Consider the following 25027-nt stretch of genomic DNA (forward strand, 5'->3'; position numbering starts at 1 on the left):
ATGTACTTGGTGTTTAAATACCTGAATGCTAACAGTGCTCAGGAAGAGAAACTGCAGCCAAAGCGTTGTGTCAGAAGTGAGTTTGAACTCCACGAGATCCACTCTTCCCGTGGGGTGGAAGAGGGAAGCTCAGGACTTGGATCTGAGCTTGGCCATGCAGTGGCAAAGCCAGCGTGCTGTTCCTCCTAGAGGAGTCTTTAGGCTCCAGTGACACAACCAAAGGCATGGACATGCACGGGACAGTGAAGAGAATTTCCATTTTTAAAGTGCATGTTTTCATTTACAGTGTGACAGCATTCCCAAGTAAGCATTTCCAGACAGCAAGAGCCTATTCCTCTCATATATTCTCATTCTTATGTTGCCCCAGTGCAGCATTTTCTAATGCTAAACAGACAGGGAGGAAATTATAGTAGGGAAATTGTGCACACTTCTTTCTTAATTTAAGGAGAATGTTGCCTAAAATAGAAGGATTTTTTAATTAGTTTCAGTCATTAACAGAAGTACTTCATTTTGCCAAACACCAGAACCACAAGTACTACAACCTGCCTGTAAACCATAAACTTATAGTGCAAATAAGATAACCACTTTATTACAGAATCCATTTCCCTGACATAAAAAAGAGGGCAGAAAATAAAATTTCAGAGTGGAAAACCTTCTGATCAAAAATCCTAAATCTTGCACTTCAGTGCACATTTTAGAATAAGGAAATCCATTGGTTCCCACAGAGGCACAGCTTCTGAAACTGAAGTGTTAATTAATGGCTGTTAACTCTGAAAGAAGACCCCAGGCATTTTATCTTTATTTTTGCCCAACGTTTCCATGTTGCTTCTAATCAATTTTAGGGAGACAATCGCACCCCAAAGGTCAGACCCCACCAATCCTACCATTATCAAGGCATTTGTGGTTTCTTCAACTGCAACGATGCTCTTTTCACCAGCTTCTGCTGATTTCTCGTTGCCTGGGCTTCCTGAATGGCACCACAAATCCACTGGAAAACAACAAGAAACACTGTCAATCCACTGGGGATTTTCTAGTACCATTAATGATGTTATTCACAATTAGGTACACCTTGCTAATAGAAATAAATATACCGACCAGGTACTGCAACCTACTGGAGCCATTAATTGACACTTCAGGTTTTGATTTGCTCTGTTCCTGTGGTTACACATTGTTTTTAGCAAAAGTCTGAATGCCATAACAATAAGGCTTTTTGAGGAAAATATACTATCAGGTTAAATTAATCCATTTTTAGGGTTCTAAAGTGGATAGAAAACCACTGAGAGCCTCCCACTATTACATTCAGTCTGAGGCAAAGAGCTCCAGGACAGGACTCTGTTCAGGCCAAACAAGCAGGAGGTTTGCATTACCTATAAACCTCAGAGAATAATTCACAGCAATTAAAAAACCAGTTCTAAATGACAGGAGGCACTTCTGATAATATTTACAATGAAAAACTGGATAGTTAGTTGAAATCCAGAAAGGGAGGAATTAAAATAGAACCTAACAATAGTTCTACAATTAAAACAATTTAACAAAGCACTGCAACTGAACCAGCCATTTTTACTGAATTCCTGAATACAACCAATTAGTTAAAAACCCCATGTCTCAACTGCCTAACATTAAACACATTGTGCATTATGCATAAAATGTGTATACATAACATTAATGTACCTCTAGTCTGAGAAAATTAATGTCAGTGTAACATGTAAATGCCAAGGAGGGGGGGGGAACCAAACCAAACCATGCCCTGGGGCAGCTCAGATGGCCACTCTGATTCCTCCTGAGTAATTCCAGGATTTAGCAAAAGCTGGAGTGTTTGGAAAGCTTGTGAGGGCTTTTTTTAATCCATAATTTCAATAAAAGTAAAACTAGTACTGTAGATACTGGAAATATTTTCCTTTAATGAGCTTTAACGTACAAAACCCAAGAGTGTGCAAGTTCCCCCTTAAACTATTATTGCATAAACTCTCTTGAATGCCTTGGCCTATCTTGCCTCATCATTCTCCTGGTGTAACTCCTTTTTCAACCTGAAACTGGGAGAAATGGTCCTCAGGCACGGCAGCCCAGTCTATAACGGGTCTCTCAACATTGCCCATCTCTTTACATGCTGAGTTCAATAACTGTTAACAACATCACAAGGAAAGAAGAAGAATGGGGGGAAAAAAAAAATAATATACCCTTGCTGTGGTTTCGTCCTGAAGCTGAACTGTCTTTACACATTCCTGACCTGTACTGTCCTTTCTTTGGAACATCCTTTGATCCTGCTGCAGAGGGGAACAAAAAAGTGCTTCAGATGACTCACAAAACAAGAATGCACCATCTGATACTTAAATGGTTCGAATGTCAACTTCAGGTTAGATTTAAACGTGGTCTCTGTCCAACCCAACCTGTACTTTCAAGAAATTTTATATAAATCCTGTCAGACAGTCACTTAGTTAGAAGTTAGAACCACAAATAAGTTAAGAGCATGTTTGGATGTCTAATTAGTGTTAAATAGAAGGAACTTTACGTGCTTTTCTTACCAGAACAGTTAATTTTAAAGTATTTCCTGCATAGGAAGGGCAGCGTGTAAATTCTTCAAATAAGTGATCCCACTCTACTGTTAAATGGCCCAAGATTTCCACTTCTTTCACATAAATCACTCTCCTGTTCACAGAAACAAGAGTTAATACTCAATTTCTCCCTGGGACTCGAACTTCGCTGGAAAGGCAAAACAAAACGTTTGTTTAAGAAGGCATTGTCTGGGATGATTAAAAGTATCCACTCACAGCAGGCCTGTATTTCCTTAATATGTTCTCAGACAGTCACTGTGTCTGTAGAACCCTGAGCTGATCTGCAGTATCACAGAGCATGGGCAGCCCAGTTAATCACAACCCACCCAGACCTCCACACATGTCACTAGAACTGGATGCTAGGAGGTCATCAGGTGATTCCAAGCAGCCCCTCCAAGCCAGACTCCAGCAGGTGAAGGCACTCACACAGCTCCACAGGGACACAACTGCTCCAGGGCTGCAGGGTCAGCCAGCACAGCAAGGCCAAGCAGGGGACCCTTTCCCATCATCCAAATGTATTTAGAAAGTTTTGAGTCCCCAAACTGTGTAGCCGAGACTGGCAATACCATGAATTTTAAAAATTGTCTGGTGAGTTAAATATTAATTTTCATGCTGCTACCAAAGCTTAAAAGTTCATTTAGAATATCCTGTAATTAACAAGATTGCAAACGTGAGCATTGTCAAACTCTTATCACAAGGTAATTTGAAAAATTAAAAGCAAAGAGAAAAAAAAAAGAATATTTCCCTCCCAGTATGATGAAAGCATCACTGATCTCAGAGTAAACTGTTTTCCCAAATTAGAACCCAGCACTGACATCATAACTAGATTACATTTGCCGTAAAGGAAACAGAATAAAATACTTTAAAAATCAAGAAAGAAGTAGATGGGGAAAGTACATATGCAGAGAACAGCAATCAGTTTGGACTCAGCCAGATGTTGAATCCCCAAGCTGGAATCATGCCAAGCCCTTCAAAGCTGAGTACCTGTTGGTGACGACAAGGTTTGCTCTCCTGCCCCTTGGAAGTGCACAGTGGTACCGATACATCTCCTTTTCCAGCTTTTTGATGTGCAATTTCTGGAACAGAAACAGAAATCACTTTGGGGCTGTGCAAAGACAATTCAAAGTGGTGCCTTCAGTTCCAAAGCCTTTCCAAAAGTGTCACCTCACTGCACCAGTTGTTAAAGGCAGGCTGTCAGTGAGTCACTGAGAGGTCTGCTCTGTTCACTCCCAGGTGGAACACTGGCACTGCAGGATCAGACTATTTCTTCAGCTTCAATTTCTTTCTGTGCTAATAATTGCTCAGCCATGTTCATTCTGCTGCGCCCCACGCTGCAGACTGCACTCCAGAGGGAAAATCCTGCAGCAGGACCTTTCAAAGGAGGCAGCACATGACCCAGGCCCTTAGAAACTACCAAGATACAAACTGTCAGTGCACCCCCAGCCCAGGTTCTGGAGCACTGGACACATGTGCCTATTCAACATCCAAAACAGGAAGGGGAGATAGAAGTGCAGATTAAATTACTCACCATGTTTTGGTTAGGCAACTTCAACTCAAGTGACAAACTCTGACTATAGAGAAAGGTTTGAGATCAAGTACTGAAGTACCCCTAGGATTTTTTTTGGCAGTTATTAAATTTTTTTCTATATTTCCTATTCTGTTCATGCAGTTTAACTAAGTGTAATGTTTCTGAGCACATGTCACCAGGTTTACATTCCATCAACACAGACCAGCACAGAGCAGTTTCACAGTCACCCCTACAATGAGATTTACAATAATATTGGATTAAAGGCAACAAGATTCACACAGAGACACATGAATGTATTTGTGGGAAAGGAATACACATCAAAACATCGTGTGGAGAAAGACAAAAGTATGAAATTAATAATAATAATAATAAAACCCAGCCTCAAAGTGAGTATGAGAAGAAATCTGTGCCAACTACTGGCCCTCTTCACATGCAAAAAAATCTTTACCAAACGCACATTCCACTTGCAAATAATGTTTAATCAGTAAAAATTAGCAAGGTAGTCCCACAGGCATAATATCAATGCACGTTAGCTTTGTACCCTGCAGGTCAGCACAGCCACCCGTCTCCTCAGACAGGAAACGTGCAGCTCCTGTGCAGGACACGAGGGCACACAGGGAACAAAGCCTGGATGCACAAGACCCGCACCTCTGTATAACAGTAATAGCCTCGAGTTGTTTCTGACAGACTAGGAAGGACAAACTGAAGAGAAAGGACTAAAAACTGAGGGTGCTTTTAGTTATTTCGTGTAAACATAAATCTCCTTCTGTATTTCCACAGTTGGACCCCATTAACTGGTAAGATGGCAACACAAGTTCCACTTGACTCCACATTTATCCGTGGTCAACCATACAGGCTAAGAACTCTGTGTAGTTTGAGTAACCAAAATTGAAAGATCAGCTTACATAAGATTCAATTAAAAGAGGATTCACCATTTATTTATATCTGCATTTTATTTTCATATATCTACAAGTTCAACAAAAGTCTTAAAGCATCGTCATATATCACAAATGACCCAAAAATCCTTTAAGCCCAAAAGTAGATGAATATTCAAGACTGCAATCAACAGCATAGTGTTTTCCTGGACTTGCTCTCTAGCGATGCGAAGTTTTGAAAGACATTTTAATTCAGCATTTTTTCAGCGATTAAAACCATAGGCTTGATACCTTCTATAAAAAAATATCCCTTTCTGACCATCTTAAAAATTTCTGAAACTGCACAGTGCACGTGAAAGGAAAAAAAAAAAATGCCAGCAAGACTCCTTATCTCAAAGTGTCTTCAAAACATTAGAACAAAGATGGCAGGACATTACTAAAATGAAAATACGAACTCCCATTTTACACCTGAACCACAGCGGTTTCAAAAACAAGTGAAAGATTTAAGAAATAGTAAAACCCACCAGCATGTGGAGACTGCAACTCCAAGGCTGCAATCCACACTCTAAAGCCTTTTGTTGGAGATGAAGAAATGAGACATGCCACATATTTAAAGAGATTTATTCATAAGCATGTTTCTCTGTTCAGGCTCAGAGCTTTGCAGAGCAAGGCTGTTTCTCATCACTTCAGAGACAGTCCTGGCAGTATTTTTAGCCTCTCCATGCAATATGTTTGTCAAGGTAGAGTTCCCTCTGAGGGCTGTGCCTGCAAGACGCAGGAATTCCCAGAGCTATTCCCAATCCACCTGAGAGACGCCAGCACAGTGGTGGTGCCGCTGTGGAACAAGGGGGTTGCACAGGATGGAAACCACTCCATGATCTGCAAACTCTGAAAATTCAGATACCTTTCTCCAAAGCCGTTCTCTTTGTGAGCACTTTGAAGAAGTTAACTCCTTCTTATTTGACAGGGAAGTGAAAGAACCAGTGCAGATTTCCCCAGCAGAACAGGGAGGCAACCAGAAATAGAACCTGCAGTTCCCTGCACAGCCTGTGCTCTCTCTCTGCCACACAGCAGCCTCACCACCCTGCCTCAATTATTCAGGAGCTGTTGTTGTGCATTCTTTGTAAAGCTCCATCCTTAGCTGGGAGATGGAAGCAGGTCCTGCTCGGGCACTGCACGATGACGGAGTGCATGGGGTGTCAGTGGGACCTGCCAGGCCCTGCATGGACTGAGCGCGTCCCTGCCCAGCCCACAGCCATCAGATCAGCACTCCCGGGAAAAGGAACTGCGGAAACAACTTTCCAAACCTGAGCCCCCTCTACTCCACCTGGCTCCTGTCCTCATTCTGCACCTCAAAACCCGCTTACCAGGGGGAAAAAAGCAACTTGTCTTTGAAGCAGCTCCTCCCAGGACAAGCTCCAATGCCTACCAGTGTCTCTATTTCACACACAACTATTGAAATTAAGCAATTTTTCATCCAGTCACCGGATTGAGGCATCCATTCCTTCAGGTAACCTTGCAAGGCTTCAGCCCTGGAAACGTGTTTATTTTACAGGGACACAGGCATTAGATGGAGTTAAAATAGATGAGAGGGGGGGGATTCTGGTTAAGCTACTTGTAACAGCATCAAAACTGCATCCAAAAATAAACAGCACTTGCACCCATTGTGATTAAATTCAGAAATGCACATAGAACTGACTTGCTGACCCATCTTTCTGTTAAATGTCCCCTCTTGCTTCTAATTTACCAACTTAGAAAACAAAACCTTCCCAGCACTCACCTCTGGCATAATAACCAATTAAAATAATTAAATAATTGAAATAATCAAAATAATTAATTAACAAAATCCCTGTATTCAACTAAGTGACTTCTTGAGAGAAACAAACTATATTTAGTCAACTACACAGAGTTAGTATCCTGGTTAGTTCACAATTCCAATCTGCACCATTTAGATCTAAGAAAAATACAAATACCAGATGTGCAGGAAATGCAAAATATGCAGTTTATAACACCCAGTTTTCAGTGTTAATTGTGCCACATTTCCCCTTTTTCTAGATGTAAAAAATATAGTGAAAAAAATAAAAAAAACACTCAAGAAGACAAAATGTGACCTGCTCAGTATATCACAACTTAATTAGACTTAATCAGTTAACAACAACAACAAAAAATCACTAAATGTTTTTTTAAGTCATTTTAAATTGATCACTCAACACTAAAAAGGCATTGGTGGCAGAGACGTTTCTGTTCAACCTTTTTCCCCCTCTGACAGGCAAAAAATTTGCTCTGACAACAGCTTGTTGAGCTTAGCTTGCTCATTCCTAAGATGCTTATTAGTAATGAAATTTATGGCACCGCTTCACTTAGAAACAGATAAATATATATTTTATATATATATATATTTATTTTTTTGAAATATATCTGTGTATGTGTGCGTGTAAGTTGCTGTTGAAAGCTGCAAGTTTACACTTCTTTAATTCTGGTGAACAGCAAACCCCCCAAAGATGCTGTGAATGAAACCCAGAGTGCACTCAGCTGCTGGATGTTTAATTGAGAATGTTGATGAAGCAGCAGCAATGGTAACTGAAGGCATGGTGGGTGCTGGGCTGTAAGGCTGACAGGCCCCTGGCACAGCACAGACACCACAGGTACGGGCTGTCCCAGCATTGACATGCAAACAGCTGATGGAATTACGAGCACTCTCCCAGAAGTGAATTCCATTCGATGGCACTGGTTTACATTTTGCACAAAACGGCGCTTTCTGCATCATTCCACAGCCCTGGCTCTACCAGGATGCTGATAAAAAAATAAGTAAATAAATAAATGAACTCAGGATCTAACCCACCACAGGTTTTTTTCCAAGTGCCTTCTGTTGTTGCCATTCCTAAGGAGCGAAGCATCCTTAGAAAAACAAATATACAGGGACAACCCCTGCCTGGCTCTCCCATCTTACTCACTCATCTCATCTTACTGCAGATGGTAATTCAAGTTGGTTTTCTTAGCCCAGACAACATGAAACACTGTTTTATTCAACTGCTACACAGAAGAGATATGAATGGAAAGGACATGTTAAATGCAATCATGCCCCTCATCTAAGTATTTAAGGCAGATAAAAGACCGTGACAGAAATAGAAGAGAAATATGGAAAATGTTTACTCCATTAGTCCAGTTCTTGCTGCGTGTGCCAGGAGAGAAGGAGAAAGAAAAGAAACATTAGAAATAGAGCAGGAAATAAAGATTAAAAGACCATCTAGAAGCAAGCAGCAAATATGCAAGTTCTGGTCTTACTATGTTAATGCAGACAGTTATTTTACTCTTTTAGCAACAAAATAAGCATTTTAAGGTAAGTTTTAAAAGCATGAAGCCTGAAATACAAATTAACCAGATTCTGACTATCCAGGACTTGAAAACTAATGTTGTTCCTCCTCCATATGCCAGCCACATCCATGTGAGGGAGCAGGCTAAACATCCCCACAATGCCTGTAGCTATGACAGATTGCTATTATGAACAGCATAAGGAAAAACCAAAAAGTGGTATTTTGAGAATTCAGGCAGTTTTTTCAACTGCTGATACGACCAAACCATTCAAGCTCTATTAATCTTTTTTAAAAGTTGCTTAGTTTGTAAACCAACCTCAGTTTTGTTATTATGACAGAAATTAGAACTGAGTATCGGAACGTTTTTGTTTCCAGATATTCAAATATTAATCCTAATAATTCTTCATCCTTCTACCCACTCCCAGAGCACGAGGTGAGTGATGACAGACCACAGACCAGCAATGCTGCAGTTTTTCGCATCCAGCTTACTCCAAGCTCTGGGCTTTCCCTGCTCTCCAGGTTTGCCCCACGGAATAGGCTGGGGCAAACATTTACTGCAGGTAATGGCAGCCACACATCCCTGGCAGCCTGTTCACAACTCCTCTTTCTGGAGCCCTGAAGGTGAGAGGGTTTGAGCTGTATCTACAGTGCCAGACTCACCTCAAACAGGTCATAGCCCTCAGCTTCCACCCTGTTGTAGGGCCGGATGATGCCATCCTCGCGGATGAGCCGGGGGGGACGCAGATTGGACACCTCTTCAGTCGACTCTGCCACCCTGCCACGGACAGTGCAACAGTGTTCTGGTAAACTGAACCATTCCTGAGTTCAACCAATATATCAGCTGTAAAATATCCCACTGGCACTTCCTGGGTACCCTCCAGATGCAAAGACACACTGCTGATAGTAAATCAAAAGTAGCATCAGCCAATTAAACAGCTACGGAATGAGTTGGAGAAGTTTACTCCCAACTGCAGATAATTTACTGAGGGTTCCCAAGTATAATAAACACACTACCCAAAGGTCCCTTAAAACACAAGAAGTTCCTGCTGACCAAATTTCTAACTGGGTATTTTTACTCTGAAAATTTCAGTGGTCTAATTTTTTACAGTAAGTTTAAATGACATTTAGGTATTTGCACTCAATAATACCCAAACCTACCTCTAAAGTAGAATTTACACAAGATCTTTAAATTCCTTTCCCATCAGGGGAGGGAGTGAAGGAAGAAAATTGATTAGTTACTGTCTACCTGAACTACAACACCGAAGCAGCCATTTCCAGATCATTATGGAAGACATTCATTACAGGCTACAAGACATTTCTCAACCTCCCAAATCATCCTTCTTATTGTACTCAACACAAATCATCGTCTGGCACTCTGGACCCCTTCACCCCCTGGGAGAAGTGTGAGCCCTGTACCTCTGGATGCCCTGGAAGGTGCTGCTGGCCATGTCCACGATGCCTCCCGTGGGCCGGGCCACCACTCCCACCAGCCCCTTCCCAATGCCCTTGAAGAATCCAGCTGCTCCTTCTTTTTTAGCCCCTTTAGAAGAAAGGGAACAAAAAAAGCAGTAGTTTTAGTGACCTTAAAGACATAAAGCACAGAATGAAATCATTGCTGCTCCAGGTTGCACCAGGAGTGGTTTGGATGGAAACAGCCCACACAGCCACTGATTCCATCCAATCCACCCCGACAAAAAGCTGTCCAGGGAAAGGCACACGTTGATTCCTGGTCTGTTCAGACACATCACTGTTCACTTTATACCTCACCAGGCTCCAAAGGCAGCAGAACTGAGTGTTCACAAGACTCTCCTGCTCACACGTTCAGTGTGGCCAGTGGAGCAGCTCTTAAGGCTGACAGCAAGAACAAATATTCTGAAGACACTCAGAGGCACAAAAGTCAGGGAAGAGAACTACTGCTATCTGAAAATGACATGTATCTGCTGACACATAACTATGGAACAGCCAAAAGAGTGTTTGGAGAGAGCATGTGTGTTCATGCACCAATGAGACAAGGACTACAGACCAAAGTCAATACTAAAGATATTTGAAGAAATCATCATATGATTACAAATAAAAATCTTGCTATGCCTTAGCATCACCACACTTAGATTGATATTTCTTAAAATTACAAAATAAATTGTGAAGGAGTGCAGTGCAGTGCAGCCCTAGTGCTTACCTTCTACTGGTTTGGTGATGATGCCTGTGACACCTCCAACGACCCCCTAAAACAAAGAAGAGAATAAAGTTCCCACTCAGGAACTGGAATGCTCTGAGTCCAGTTCGAGCATTCAGTCCAGTGTGCTGGCAGGACTAATAAATCTGCTGTACAGTCATCACCAGTCCTGCAACAATTCAGTCATTATTTCCCTTTCACTACTAACAGGAAGCTGCCAGAATTCCCAGTCATGAGTAAGTGATAGCAATTAGGGCAAGGTAAATTAACAGCAAATAACTCTCCAAGAGACTTGAAAGGTTGAGTCGTTGAAAGACACTAAGGCAGATGAATGAAAATGCCCTGAGATAACTTCCTATATCTTAGAAACAGTATCAGAATCAACTCCATAATGTTTACTATTTAATAATTACTTAGAAATACGTTGACTGTTTTTATTTTGAATGGAGTGTGATGGAAATTATTAGAAGACTTAATCTGCAGGCATGTACTACAGACCCCTCAGTCATGGTTTATGTCAGGTTTTTCTCATGTACAGAAATAGATGTGACCTTCCAGCAACCAGAAGAGACTCCCAATTTTAGATTACCAAAAAAATACAGTGGTTGCACAGCTTCTCTTTCAGAAAAAAGCATCTCCAACCTAATGTACTTCCTTTTATACATATTCTACTTGCTTTATGCTCCCACTCCTTAGAACCAAAAAACCCAGCAGTTTTGTAAGACCTCAGCACAGAGAAAGTCATTTCCGCTATGCAGCAGAGCTCACAATTCACAGCCAGCTGCCTTGACTGACAGAATTGACTGCAAGGTCAGGTAAGGGCCTGGTTACTTTACTTACCTCACACACTGGTTGAATGTGTTTGTTTATTAATTTAATTGACAGCAGCAATCATGTCACTTGGTACATTTTCCCTTTCCAGGACCTTAACTTCAGTTCCTGGCACCAGAACCAAGAGCTCAAACCCCACCCTGAGCGCTACGTTCGTGTGTATGAGTGCCTGTTTGTGTCTCCTGCTCAGCTCATGAGCTGACAGAGAAAGCACCAGGCTTCCTTGTGTGTAGCTCTGCAGCCTGGATTTGCAGTGGGCACACCACACACTCCTCCCCAAGCTCTTACCCGTAACAAGCCCTTCCCTCCCTTGGCCAGGCTCTCCCCGAAGTCCTTTGGCTGCCGACCCATTTCCTCTCTCCTTTTCTGCTGGAATTCTTCATCCAGAGTGATGGCAGCCAGGCCTTTTCCCACAGTGCCAGTGATCCGGGACACCACCCCTGCTGCACCACCTGGGGGAACAGGGCAGATAAAAGGGGTTCTTGCACAGCTCAACAGCAGACAACACACAATAATTCACAGCGAATCCCCCTCATAATCAGTTTAGATTGGATGAATTTACACAGAGCAGAGCCCACAGGTTGGCCATGAGAACAATCCAGAATGTCCATACACACAGAGAAAAGGAACTCTTACATCACTACATGTTCTATATATAGCATACTGAATGACATAATATTCTCTCTAATTGCTGTGAGACACAGCTAAATAAAATCCTAAGGTAATTGTAACAGGAGCTGTCTAAATAACACCTCTCAGGCTCCTCCAGACATTTCAGGTCCATTAGAATTCTGTTTCTTATTCATGCACAGCATGTTACTAATTCAGTTACATATTCAATGTTTCTCAGTTCGGTTGCTCAGTCTACAGAGCAGACATTTGGATGGTCTGTGGTAAATTAGGTGTGAATGATCTGCATCACAAATACCGCCAACAGTGTGACAAACTTAAATACTCATCAGTGAAACACCACCCAGGTATTTATCACAGCAGTAACATGTGGCACATACCCACTGTGTGGCCAAGGAGACTCCTAACACCAATTACAAAGCCTTCAGCAAATTCTTCAGGTCCTTGAACAGCACCCTGAAAATGAGGTTTATTAGAAACAGCACAGAACTCTGCATTGGTGCATCTGTTTCAAGAATAACTAGCAATTCCTTCAGACTGATGCAAGTAAGGCCATCTGAATAAGTTATTTCTTTAAAATTAACATTAAAAATTTACTGCTTTCCGACCTGTTCAGGGCATGGATTACAGTGACCACAACACTGCAGCCCTCCCAGTGTATTCCATCAGCCTGCTCTAAACACAGTCACAGGATCAGGGACTCATACCTGGAATGGCTCATAAAAGAAAGCTTCCACTCCCTCAGACAAGCCTCTGATCAGGCCAAATGGGTTTCCAAGAACATCTAATCCAAGCACAAGGACATACATCTGTTTCAGGAACTAAATAATGAGGGGAGAAAAAAGGCAGAACCCAAAAGCAGTGTTAGGAGCTGTTGTTACACACAATTCGTGTCAGAAACCAAAGCTGGTACACTTTGTAATTTACCACTCAAGGAAGGTGTTAGAATACTCAAATGTTCCTACTAGAGTCAAGACAGGCTTAGGCAAATATGCATAATCTATATGCACAGATAACTAACAGATACTATTACTGAAGAAACATAAAAATAAAAAGAACAGAAGGAACAATTTCAAAAATTTTAAAACATTTAAGGACACTTCTCTGTTTACATTTTCATAATTGCGTCACCAGATCCCTACTGCAGTATCATGAAATAAAAAATTAGTAGCTTTCAGAGGTATTCACCTTTTCTTTCCTATTTTCTACATTCTCTGAAGCACATACTCAACATTTTACAAAATGCCTGACTAAAAAATTACCTGTTCACTGTAATGTCTCACAACTCTCTTCATCAGTTGATCTCTCTTGTAGAACTGGTATTTGATTTCAAAGAAAGCGAGTCTGAAAGACAAGTAATCACACATGAGTTATGGAGACCCTTCCTCCTTCAGTGCCCTCAGATAATCCTGAAGCCCAATCCTCATCAAAAGGATCCCAAACCCCCTCATCCCCCACTCCTCCCTTTTCCCCAAGGTTGTATAAACTTACACCAGAGTCAGTCAGCAAAGGTTACCACGGATCCAATCAGTAAGTGTAGAGTGGCTTTAGTCAAAGTTTTAAAAACCCCACCAGTTTTATCATCTTACTTGAAAACCACGTCATCCACGTCTGTCAGAGTGGCTCCAATGCTTTTCAACAGCAGGTTCAGAGAGTGGATGGCAATCATGACCTCCCCCTTGTCTGATGCTTCCCCACCAGAAGCCAGAGACAAACTCAAATGCAGCTGTCAAGATAAAATCAGTAAAACAAGACAAATCAAGACCAAAAAAACTTCCAAACCACAGTAGACAGGCTGTGTGGTGCATGTGCAAAAAAATCAGTGGTGAAAGAGTGGAAAATATTTTTGGACTCTCTGGCAAAATGTGGCATTTCAACAAGCATGCTTGTGCTTACATTGGTATTATTATAAATAGATACATATATTATCAAACTAACACAGGTATGTATTTATATTTCCATGCAGAGCAGTGTCCAACTGCCCTAGAAGTTTAATTTTACACAGTAAACCTCTGTGCAAACGATGAGTTAAAATGTAAACTGATTTACTTCAGTAAAATTTAAATGGATTTACTTTACTAGCTTGTGTATTTTTGCAACTAGGCACTCTTTGGAGGAAACATGAACTTTGAACTGTCTTTGACACTGTAAAACAGAAAAGTTTTTTAGTGTTGGTCAGACAAAAAAAAATCACACACATTTCTTAAGAGTGGAAAGGGCAACAGAAAACTATTCTCCTCTTCCCTTGTTCATCCCCATAACCAATATTGGCCCTTCTGCTCACAAGAGGGCACAGCACTTAACCTGCATGATTTGACTATTTCAAGACTCCCAGTTTCAGTCTTCCCACTGGCCAGTGGTTCCAAATATCAAGAGGAGTCTACTGAAGTTAGGTGAAAAAACAGGAGAGAAAAAGAAGCCCCTTCCTGTGCTTAACAAGCAGCTTGTCTGACATTTCAAATAAAGATGCAAGAGAAACTTAAAAGTTCTGAGTGTTTCTTCAACAGCTTTAGCCAGGCTGGGCAGAGGACAATGTTTGAATATCACAAATGTCTTGTTACTCCAATGCTTTCCCTGGGTTCACATTCTCTTCTAAGTTTAGAAGCACAGTCACACGAGAAAAATAATCCAAGAATCAAAGAGCACCTTCACAGACACCCAGTGAAATAACTAAACCCCTGAAATTAGGGTTCATATCAATCTTTAACATGGTCAGTGAAAAGGAAGGAAAGTAAGTAAACTTTTTCCCTCGAAATTCTTCTCCAATCTGATTGGTTTAGAGGAGAATTCTGCTAATTCAGAATAATGTCTAATTATTGATGGTCTGTCTTCTCCTCCTTCAAAAAATCTCACTGCTTCAAGAGAGACACCAAGACAAGCCCATGAAAGTGTATTTTACAGCAATTTCTGATACATTACTGGGATACCTTCAGGCCAACATTTTCCCTGGCTGTCATCATCACTGCACCCATTGACTCTCCCACTTTGGGATGGTTAAGGGTCTGTTTGTACTCATGGGGGACAAAGTTTTCCAACAAAGTATTAAATTCCAGAGAACAAAATCCCCAGCAGGATGTATTTCCTATAAGGAATTAAGAGCTGACTAATAGCAGGTGTTGTATTAACCAAAAATCTCTCTGTTGCGTACCTTAATTGGAGAAATATGGAAATGTTCAAAAAAGCTGAGCATGGACAGGTCTGTCAGGGAGGATTCCATCAGCTCAGTGTTCAGTGCATCCACATCTGGCTGAATTAATTTGGACTGGTTTTGTCATGTAAAAATGAAAAGGGAAAAAAGAGGAAGTTTAATTATATTACATATATGCTGATGAAATAATCATATAACTAAATATGTTATATATATATAAAGAGTAGAAATAATAATCATAGTCAAATACAGTTAACTACTTAAATATAACTGCACCAATGTGTTTCTTGTACCCAGGGTAAACAAAAAAAAAAACCCAAAACAATCAACAACACAAAAAACCACACCATAACCCCCCCCAAAAAAAAAACAAAAACAAAACCAACAACCCTCCCCTCATACACAACAATTCAACACTTTCCAGGTCATTTTTTTCATTTTATACTATACTGATATTCACTGACATTCCTCAGTCACTTAAGGTATCACTTCCATAGGTTCTTTGTGATATTTTTTATTTCCTCACAAAATTACAATTTTTATACAGAACATCTGAAAATGTTTAACAGAAATACCAATACCAATTGAAAACTATCTTATTATGTCCCTTAATTCACATTTGTGAAATGCAAATTCACTTATTTAAACTGAAATTTTCAGGAACTTGCAACACTAGAACCATGAAGGTTCCAGCAAAAATCAATTCTTCTCACACATTACCCTTTGTCTTTCAGCTTCTGGGTCTGTAGATGGAGTGAAAAGTTCACCAAGTGCTCCTAAAAATCCCTGATCAATTTTCAGTGCCATTTCCTGGATAAGAACCATGAAGTACCTAAAATGGGAAAACCAAACGTGCATATTGAGAAGTTGAACTGAAATATCCCACGCTTGCCCTACACAACTGGAGCTTTGCAGGATTCACAATCTACAGTATCAACTGTCAATGTACCTCAGAAATGCTTATTGACCACACAAACCTACATCACTGTGATTATTCAGCCCTAATACTTCCAAAATTTACCTGAAAACCATCACCAAATACTTCCTCCATTCCCACATTACAATTCCAGGTCCTTCATGGAGAGCATAACCTGAACAACACATTTCCAAGTGCCTCTCTTCAAGTCATATTATTGAATATTTATTTTAGTAAAATCCACCATCCTCAAATATTACATGCACACTAGCTGGGTACAGATATTTGCATTAAAAACCATCAGTATAAAGTTTCTGTCTCGTTTTTAGTGCAGATACTCCAGACACAGACAAATTCACTAACAAACCTTTTATACTGTACTGGGCCACTTGAAATCGTCTGTTGATGGAGCACCAAACACCCAGCACTGACCAGACAGGGACACACAACTCTGATACTGCACTACAAGATTGAAATATTCTGATTATCAAAGAATTTACATAACAGCCCCATCATGTGGTCAGCCCCTGCTTTTTAAAAACAAGTTCCATTTAAACCAATGTTTTTTCATGGGAGACATTTAAAAATTCAGCCAAAAGTTAAGAGTTGTTTGGGTAGGAGAACAAACTGTAGAGCAAGGTTCCCTTCTAAAATATATTTAAAACACATTAAATCCCTAAAATTGTGTGACAACGCACTGTTAAACTCACTTGAATTGCAGCACTTTGCTGTACTCGTTGAATCTGGTGATGACACTGATGTCAATGAAGGGTTTTGGTTCTAAACAGAAGAAAAAAAAAGCTAAGAATACGTCAAAAATAAAATGCCAAGTTGCTACTTGGCTGAATAAATCTGATACTGCCATGGGCTGCTTCTTACCTGAATCCAAAGCAATGGACTTGGGAGGGGCTACAGGGTGAAACACAACAGGAAACATCGATCCTGGCAACTGATTATCCACCTAAAACATGATTGCATCATCACAGGGATATTTTAGTGACACGATAAACACAATTTTGGTTTTAGAAGGCTTGAGGTTGTGTTGAAGAAGAATGTCATCCATATCTGGGGGGAGCAGGGCAGAGTGAAGGGACTGCTCTAGTTTTATTGTCAATGGCACCATCAGCTCTGAAAGCTCAGACAGTGGGCAGCATGGCACAGGGGATGGGTCCAGAGGGTCACACCCACACTGACTGCAGCACTCAAACTGCCCTCAGCCCAACAGAAAACCAAACGTGAGCACCACATGCCCCAGATCTGGAGACACTGCTTGGCACAGATGAACCAAATCCCAGCCTCCCTGCGGGCTCAGTGCAGACACAGGGAAGGAAGGGCAGTACCTGCAGCCAGTACAGCTGAGCCCGTAAGCTCCTCTGGTGAGGGGACTGCTTGAATTCCACCTGAATTCCCGACAGGAAGTTCCGGCGGATGCTGCACCGGACTGGCAGACGCATTTCCATGGGAAACTTACTGAAATTCACCTGCAAATGCAAGGAAGCAGAGCTAACACAGACTGAGAGATGATCAGCTGTTCTGTTCCTGGTAAAGAGGCCAGCAAATAAAACCTGGGGTTTTCCTTATTCCTTGACCTGATCACATGGCTACTGGATTACTCCACACATTCTCTGCATGGAAAGCAACAAAAACCACAAGTCAGTCTGACAAAGACATTCAATTGTAGCTTTAGTTGTCCCCAAGCAGAAACCTCTGTGCCATCCAAATAACACTTTCTTCATGAGTTCTGTATTACACTGGATAATTACAGATATTTACACACAGCTCACTACTTTCCCACCTGATGCTTTCAACCTGATCCTGAAATAGGAAGAAAGAAAAAGCTCTCCTTTATTTGGAGACAAATGTAATGAGCTACAGATGCAAGGTTTGATAAACGCACCACTGGCATGTACAAAACCTCAGTGTTCAGACAGCTGAGGGGATATGCATGATTTGCAAATGAAAGGATGATATAGAAAACGAGCCTGATTACCGTATTATAAAAGCCTGTGTTGAACTTGGCCATTTAAATACATTAAGTTTATGCATGGAAGACAGGCATGTACAATTAATGTCTGAGAAAGATCAGGTAAGTGAATTGATTTCCAGAGTCTGAACACGCCAGGCTCCTCTATCATCTCAAGCAATGGAAACTGCAGCTTCCCAGGAAGCTAAAACTAAGGTTTCTACAAAGAATTTAAGGTACCTCGGTGTGAATACAGGTTCACAACTAGCATGCACACACCAAGCAACCTCCTCTACCACACAAAACCAAACTTCTTCGAGATTTTTACTTCATAACACAGGTCTGGAAATGCCTCAGTATTGCCTCAGGATCACCCCAGTACAGAAACACTGTACTGTGTAAAATGTGTAACTGTTCAGTTAAAAAGATTGCTTTCTGTTTCTCCTAAAACAGCACCTAGAGCAGAAATCCATTTTAGCTGCTGCACATGTTGTGCCAAGAAACACTGAACCCCAAACATACCTCGGTGTTGCTGTCCAGTTTATGCCAACCAGGACCTTGGAAAGCTGTCTTAGAGAGATACTTTTGATAGGCTTGTTCCAACAGGTTTATTTGCTTTTGGTTAAATGGTTTCCACTTGTGCTTTGGTTTCCTTTCCCAAACAACACCAGAACTGCAGGACAAATAACAATGTTAATAATTTGAGCCCTTATACTCTTCTTGTGCGTGCAAACAGTGTAAAATATACTATTCTAATTTCTCAGGATAAAAAAAACCTATTTCTTTAATACAAGCCAAAAAAAGGAGGCAGTTAAATCCTACTGGTTCTAATTTCACAACAGGGGTATAGGCAAAACTTATCTTTAATTAAAAAGCTTCCACTTAACTAAATTGGAAATATGTCCCTTTCAACCCTAGTCCTAAAATTATAACAAGCTGTCACATTTTGATTTTTCGAAGGAGCATTTAGACTTCCACATGCAGTACCTGGTAATTCCTATGTAAGAGATTTCTTTTTTATTTTCATTGTTAACCAGAGAAAGCCCCAGGCTGTGGATGGACAGGTTTATTTCTTGGTCAGGTTGCTCCAGCTCCTCTGCCTGGCGGGCTTTGGAGACCAAAGCCACGTCATCAGTGAAGAGCAGCACCCGCTGACGCCCGTCCAGGAAGGACACCCAGTGGATCTGAGTGTTGGCATTGTAGGGGAACTGGCCACAGTCATCCTGCAGTGGGGGAAAAGTGCATTCCATCAGTAAATCCAGCCTGCTGCTGGCAGTTCTGAGCAGCTCTGCACACACACACAAAGCAGAACTCAGTGCTTTCCTTGTTTGTTTTACTTTCTCATTATGATTTGTTGCATCTTGTATCCTAACTCTGAAAACAAGTGGGAGGTTGGGATATTCCAATTTGGAATTTAAGTGTTACTTTTCACAGCAAAAATGTCTAAAACTTAACTGCAAAAATCTTCTGGCTTTCCATCCTGAACATTCAGGGCACTTAGGTTTTAAATATTTGCTATTCTTTATTTCCTTGTGAGTTATCACCAACATCAGCAGCACATATTTAATAAAGACGAATCAGTAATTATACAAAGAATTACTAGAGCTAACAACAACAGGTATCAACTAAAACACAATGTTGTAGCACTAGCATGTAATAAAGGAAAAGAGAGGCTTTTTCCCCTTTTGTGAACTAAATATTCCAGCAGTATTTGTGGTTTAGAATAATACTGGAAATCAAGAGGAAACAAAGGCCTTCACAGCAAAGCAAAAGGTAATGGGAAAGAAGGCAATAAATTATAAACCACAAAACAGTAAAAGCAGACAACTGTTAAGATCTCTGCACTTCAAATGCAGATATTCCTTATTTTTTAATCTGTGAGGAAAAATTAAGACAATTAAAGCCCTTTTTTCAAAAGCCTCAAATAATCATGAATGTAACCATAATTATAGAGCCAGGAAACCAGGTGCAAACTAAAAACATTTTAAATGTAAAAAAATTGACCCAAAAATGTGTTTATACAGCAAAGCTGACTGGAGATGATTAACTGAGATCAGTTGAGTGGAATTAAACCCATTCCCAGGAAAACTGAAACACAAACTTGATTTTCTGTCCCTCCTTTTAGCTACTAATACCTTGCAGTTTTCTTAACTATGCCCAGCCAACACACAAAGCACCTGTGAAGAGTTCAGATTGTAGTGTGAGGTACAAGCAGGCAGCTATTTAGAGACAGACAGCACAGCCCACATTGCAGTTAAGCGAGAAGAACCTTCCTCCAGGAATGCTTGCTTCCCATTTCCCAACAAAACCCCTGCTCTGTCTGATCCCAGAGTTACCTCTGCTTCCAGTCACACTGCCCCTGTTCCTCTCAGTCATTTTCCACCTGGGTCATTATTATTTTGCCCCCACTTCACACGTTTTCCTGGTTTAGTTCTGTATGAGTTACAAACATGGAAATAGCTCTTGGTGAGCACTTCAGGATTCTCTGCTCCAAGCAAGCATTTCCCATAGGAAGTGAGAGTCACAACAGTGGGGGGTTTCTCCATCTTTAGGGAGATACTTAAAGCAAATGCAGCACTGCTGGAAAGCTGGTGAATTATTCATCCTCTCAACTATTTAGATACTTCCACAGCTCCTACACTTGCTGCTCCTTCTTCCATATTCACAAAAACCAGAGCAAATGCAAGCTGCAGTTTGTGTCTGATCCTCTGAATATATTAATCCAAACATCCAAAATCTTGCTGCTTGACAGGAGGCTCAAAGGTCTCTTACAGGACAAGACAGATGTGAAGTTACTGATGAAGCTTTCTCCCAGATAGTGTTAACCTTGTAACAGTCCTAGATTGGTTCAGCATTTACTTCTCCCCTTCTGAATTTACCTTAAGTAGGTCATGTTCACCAAAATTTTGGCTGTAGCCCCAAGTCAATTTTCTTGGTTTAGTTGGATCTGTCCAGGCAAACAGGCACACTTGCCTTGGTTTCAACTCCATCTCCTCTCGTAATCCACTGCAGGGGAAAGGAAAAGCAGCAGATGCCAGCATTCACTGGTTAGGAGCAGTGGTGGGAGGGGAGCAAGCAAATCCCAGTGCTAAATCCTCCACCCCTCCAACCTCCAGGGTGAGGGGTGAAGGATCCAGGCCATCCACCCCAAACAAGGCCAGCTGGAGGTGCACCAGCTCTTGGTGAACCTGCATTTACACTCCCACTTGATTCCCTCCACTGTCTCAAACTATGAAGACTGTTTAAAGGAAGACAAAATACTTCATTAAAGGAACATGAGAAAGAAAAAGGGGTTTTACCTATTTTTCAAGGTACCATAATGGTGAAAGGGAACTACTTTCTTCCCAAAGGGCACCCCTGGTTAAACCATCAGGGGTGAGCAGTTTGTGTCACCTACCTCTGCTTGTACCTGAGGGAGTCCCACGGGGTGTGGTTCACGATCAGGGCTGGGGCAGCTCCCTCATGGTAATCAGAGAAGCTTATGAGAGTCGAGTGCTCAGAAACATTCACATCCACCAGCAAGCCCCCGTTCTGGAGAAGGAGTTAGACAAAGTCCAGTATTTGTTCTACACATAAATTCGATTTAGAACAGACTAAACTGCTATTGTTAGATCAGTCTTTCACTGGCCTCTTACAAATGAAATCAGGAAATGTCCCCTGCATTATCCAGTAACAGCAAGCTCAAACACATTGGTTGCTGACTTGAGGCAGGTATCGGTAGCATCCACAAAATATTTTTTGATATAATTGAAAAAATAGTAAAATTACGGATTCTTATTAATTATTTCATTTGGCCAAGTTCAGTAAAAAGTAAAGGTGATCATTCCCTCACTTTCTGTTACAAAACCTAGTCCCATTTAACATTGCAGGTTCCTGCATATTCCTTAAAAATGTGAAGGTCTAGATAAACTTCAGTGTAAGTTTGTAAAATACAGCAATGATAGCAACAGCACATTAACAAACTGAGCAGAAAAGTTCTGCTCATTAAATCTCTAAACAATTCATCCTGACTCTTTTCTCCTAATGGCTTTCCAGTGCATGTGCAAGATATTTGATGCAGTGGATTATCAAGAAAACAAAAAATGCTATTCATTTTAGGATAACTACTTAAACAAACTGAAGGAACCCAAGACGTGCCCTCTGCCAAAACCCCAGATGTCAGAGGTGCAGTCTAACCATTTTACCATTCCACCATTTGAACCCAAGAGAGCTGTTCATCTTCTTACAGGGTTAACACAAGTAAATCCCCTTGGCTACACAGCTATGGCAACATCAACAACACTGCAAACTCGATTCCCAGCCTTTTTAATGCCTCAGAATTCAAGGGCAGTGTACACACAGTTTTGATCTCGATGATCCTGGTAAGTCAAGTATCAGAGGGCTAAAGTGGAGGTTAGAACAGAGAACACAGTCAGTCTCACCAGTTCTTCCAGTCTCAGCAGGGTACCATTGTCCTGGGCGTTAAACAGGAATGGTTTGGATGGGCTCTCGTAGCCAACTACTCTGACACAAAGTTCACCAGATGAGCTTTCAGGCCAGAATGGAAGACACTGTGGAACAAGAAATGCACGTGAATTGAACAGTTCCTGTGTTCAGCACAGTGAGCCAGCAGTAAAACAAACAGGTTTGTGACTATCTCACATGCCTTAGTTCTTACCCAAGTAGCTACTGCTGAACATCTCAGCTACATTTACTGAGTTACCCAAACTGAAGCACTTCATCAATGTACCAACATATGCAGCCTGTGCTGCTCAAGTTCCCCTGAGCGTGAAGCACCCAGGTCATCCCTCAGAAGTGACAGCTCCCATAAGAGAACTGCTCCTTCCTCAAGTGACACCTCGAGACCAGCTGTTTGTCTGCAACAACATCCAAAGGGAAAAACACGAAACATTACCTCTGAAGCTGAGATATAATTCCATCTATGAGTTGGAAGAGAGCCACCGGGACCAATTTCTCCAACTTCAAGTTCCAGAGAAGATTTGTTTGCTATTGTGTAGAATGGAGTGAAGGTAACTATCCTGGTCAGGTTAAAACTGCTCATTTTGATGCTGACTCCAACCTGTCAAACAAGGACAGTTTGATCAAACAATCAACAGCAAGCTTAGAAGAAAAGTCAGGATGGAAAAGAAGGAAAAGCCAACACTACAATTACAAAATCTGACACACCCGAAATAAAAGAACCAAATGACATGGAGTCAAGTCAGCAAATTATGCAACACAATTAGCACAATAGTCAAGTGACATTTTAGCTGTAGCATTCTGTAGCTGTAGCATTTGTGGGGAAAACCCAACAGGAATCCTCTAGAGTAAATAAAGACAACCTAAATTGACCATTATCATCAGAAAACAGCTAAAGAGTATATGGAAACACAACTCCCCATATATCTTTATTCTGCTTAGTTGTGGAAATGTAGTCTTGGATAAGGACTGAAGACATGGACACCTGCAATTATGCATTATGCTAGGAACTCTTCTCCCCATTATGCACATTCACCACTGTGTTTTCAAACAGCCCAGAACTGCACATTTGTTATACAAACCACGTTTATGAATTGAATTATGAACTGAAACTTCTGTTGGTCAAACTACTTGTTGCCACGTGCAGACCTGAATAGCTGGGGTATAAATGTCATTACACTAAATGTTAAATATTTCCATGCTTTAAAAGCAGTGTAAGAAGTGAAACAAAGGCCTTAATGAGGGAAAAAAGTTAGGGCTAAAGAACCCCAAGAGAGCTTCCCAAAGCACAGAAATACATCTTACCAGGTAGTCCATGTTATTAGCTGAACACCTGACACATCCATAGCTTCCTACAGTATCAAGGGAAAAGCTGCTGGACCAAGTGCTGGTTGAAATACAGAGCTGGATCTACAGACAAAAAACCAACAACGTGCAAAGTAATGCAATGAAGGCACTGTAATTCTACAGCTCGTGCATTATGGAGTGCAACCACATCACACAGAGCAGTATGAACACAACACTTGAGTGCTTTCAAAACCTCTGTAATTTTAGGTAACTTACAGTTATCTATACATATACCTATAGTATCACTATTGATGTTGTGATTAGTCTGTGCCTGAGTTCTGGAGATGTTACAGTACAAGGCAGCAAACAGAGGAGCACTCATGGTCTGCTCATGGCAGCACACACATACATGGGAAAAAGCCTACATTTTGTGGTGCCTCACAAACTTGATGAGCTGGGAGGAAATAAACACTGTTTCTACAACCATTATTTCAACTACTGTTGGGTAAGAAAAATTATTTAAAAGGAATGAAAGGATTTTTTCTGAAGAAATCTTCTGCTGCAGTACTCTTCACTTGACCATGCAAACAGCACACCAGAAAAAATCCAAACTGAAGAAATGTGTTTAACACAAAGCAGCACATTTACAGTGTGCATTCTAAATGTCAAAGTACCAAAGAAACCAACTGCCAGATGAGAGCCTTTAGACTTAAAAACTACATAAAAATACCCTTTATAGGAAATGTCTGTGCGTTTTCCCCCTCAGAGCAGGACTTTATAAGCAGCATACCTTATTCTTACTAAAGATGTTTTTCTTTTTAAATGAGAACAGAACAATGTCTCTGTAGTCTGCTGGATGCTTCACATGAGTGTCCTCAGCTCGGTACTGGAGGACACGGGAGGTCTTGTTGATGATCCAGTAGGGACTGAAGACGGACAGGACCATGCGGCTGCCGAGCCTCCTGGTGTGGATGTAAACGTCCACCGTCATGGACGCTGCAGAGTGGGAGGTGAAACACACGGAGAAGAACTCAGGCATCCCCTCGTGAATTTTAAGATGCCCATTCCAGTCTTTGCCTTGGTATTTTAACAGCACCAGTTCCATTATTTCTCCGCTGATTCGGGAATGGAAAACGTCTACGGCGCTCCCTTCGGTTAATTCCCGGGCTTCTGCTGTGCCCTGCAGCACAAGCGGAAGAGGCAAATTGGGATTTTAATAAACAAAATTAAGGCATTCAAAACCCAGCACTTTATTCCCTTGCAGGATGCACATTTCAGGTATCTCAGTACCTGGCAGAGTTGGTCAGGTACGTCCAAATTCAAAAAAATTAATCCCCAAAAATCCCAGAATC

At 41.2% G+C, this 25027-nt stretch overlaps 1 protein-coding gene across 2 annotated transcripts in view; it reads right to left on the bottom strand.

The window, feature by feature from the left end:
* Positions 1-225: 225 nt before the first annotated feature.
* VPS13C (vacuolar protein sorting 13 homolog C) overlaps positions 226-25027 on the bottom strand; it is a 72796-nt gene continuing 47994 nt past the window's right edge. For both annotated transcript variants that reach the window (XM_027901493.1, XM_027901492.1), the window contains 25 exons: positions 24466-24855; positions 23694-23798; positions 22825-22989; positions 22352-22480; positions 21328-21461; positions 20810-20936; positions 18918-19153; positions 18453-18603; positions 17308-17448; positions 16847-16928; positions 16678-16747; positions 15772-15883; positions 15052-15165; positions 13493-13629; positions 13166-13247; positions 12611-12724; positions 12284-12359; positions 11562-11725; positions 10446-10491; positions 9686-9809; positions 8930-9044; positions 3537-3628; positions 2523-2646; positions 2178-2264; positions 226-988 (listed from right to left, as the gene is read on the bottom strand). In XM_027901493.1, the coding sequence (XP_027757294.1) occupies positions 890-988; positions 2178-2264; positions 2523-2646; positions 3537-3628; positions 8930-9044; positions 9686-9809; positions 10446-10491; positions 11562-11725; positions 12284-12359; positions 12611-12724; positions 13166-13247; positions 13493-13629; positions 15052-15165; positions 15772-15883; positions 16678-16747; positions 16847-16928; positions 17308-17448; positions 18453-18603; positions 18918-19153; positions 20810-20936; positions 21328-21461; positions 22352-22480; positions 22825-22989; positions 23694-23798; positions 24466-24855 (3216 nt within the window). In that variant the 3' untranslated portion in view covers positions 226-889. The remainder of the gene's footprint in view (positions 989-2177; positions 2265-2522; positions 2647-3536; positions 3629-8929; positions 9045-9685; positions 9810-10445; positions 10492-11561; positions 11726-12283; positions 12360-12610; positions 12725-13165; positions 13248-13492; positions 13630-15051; positions 15166-15771; positions 15884-16677; positions 16748-16846; positions 16929-17307; positions 17449-18452; positions 18604-18917; positions 19154-20809; positions 20937-21327; positions 21462-22351; positions 22481-22824; positions 22990-23693; positions 23799-24465; positions 24856-25027) is intronic.

The sequence above is a fragment of the Empidonax traillii genome, unplaced genomic scaffold (assembly GCF_003031625.1).
Source record: "Empidonax traillii isolate 1590-97213 ecotype Southwest subspecies unplaced genomic scaffold, ASM303162v1 scaffold790:size373772, whole genome shotgun sequence".
Lineage (NCBI taxonomy): Eukaryota > Metazoa > Chordata > Aves > Passeriformes > Tyrannidae > Empidonax > Empidonax traillii.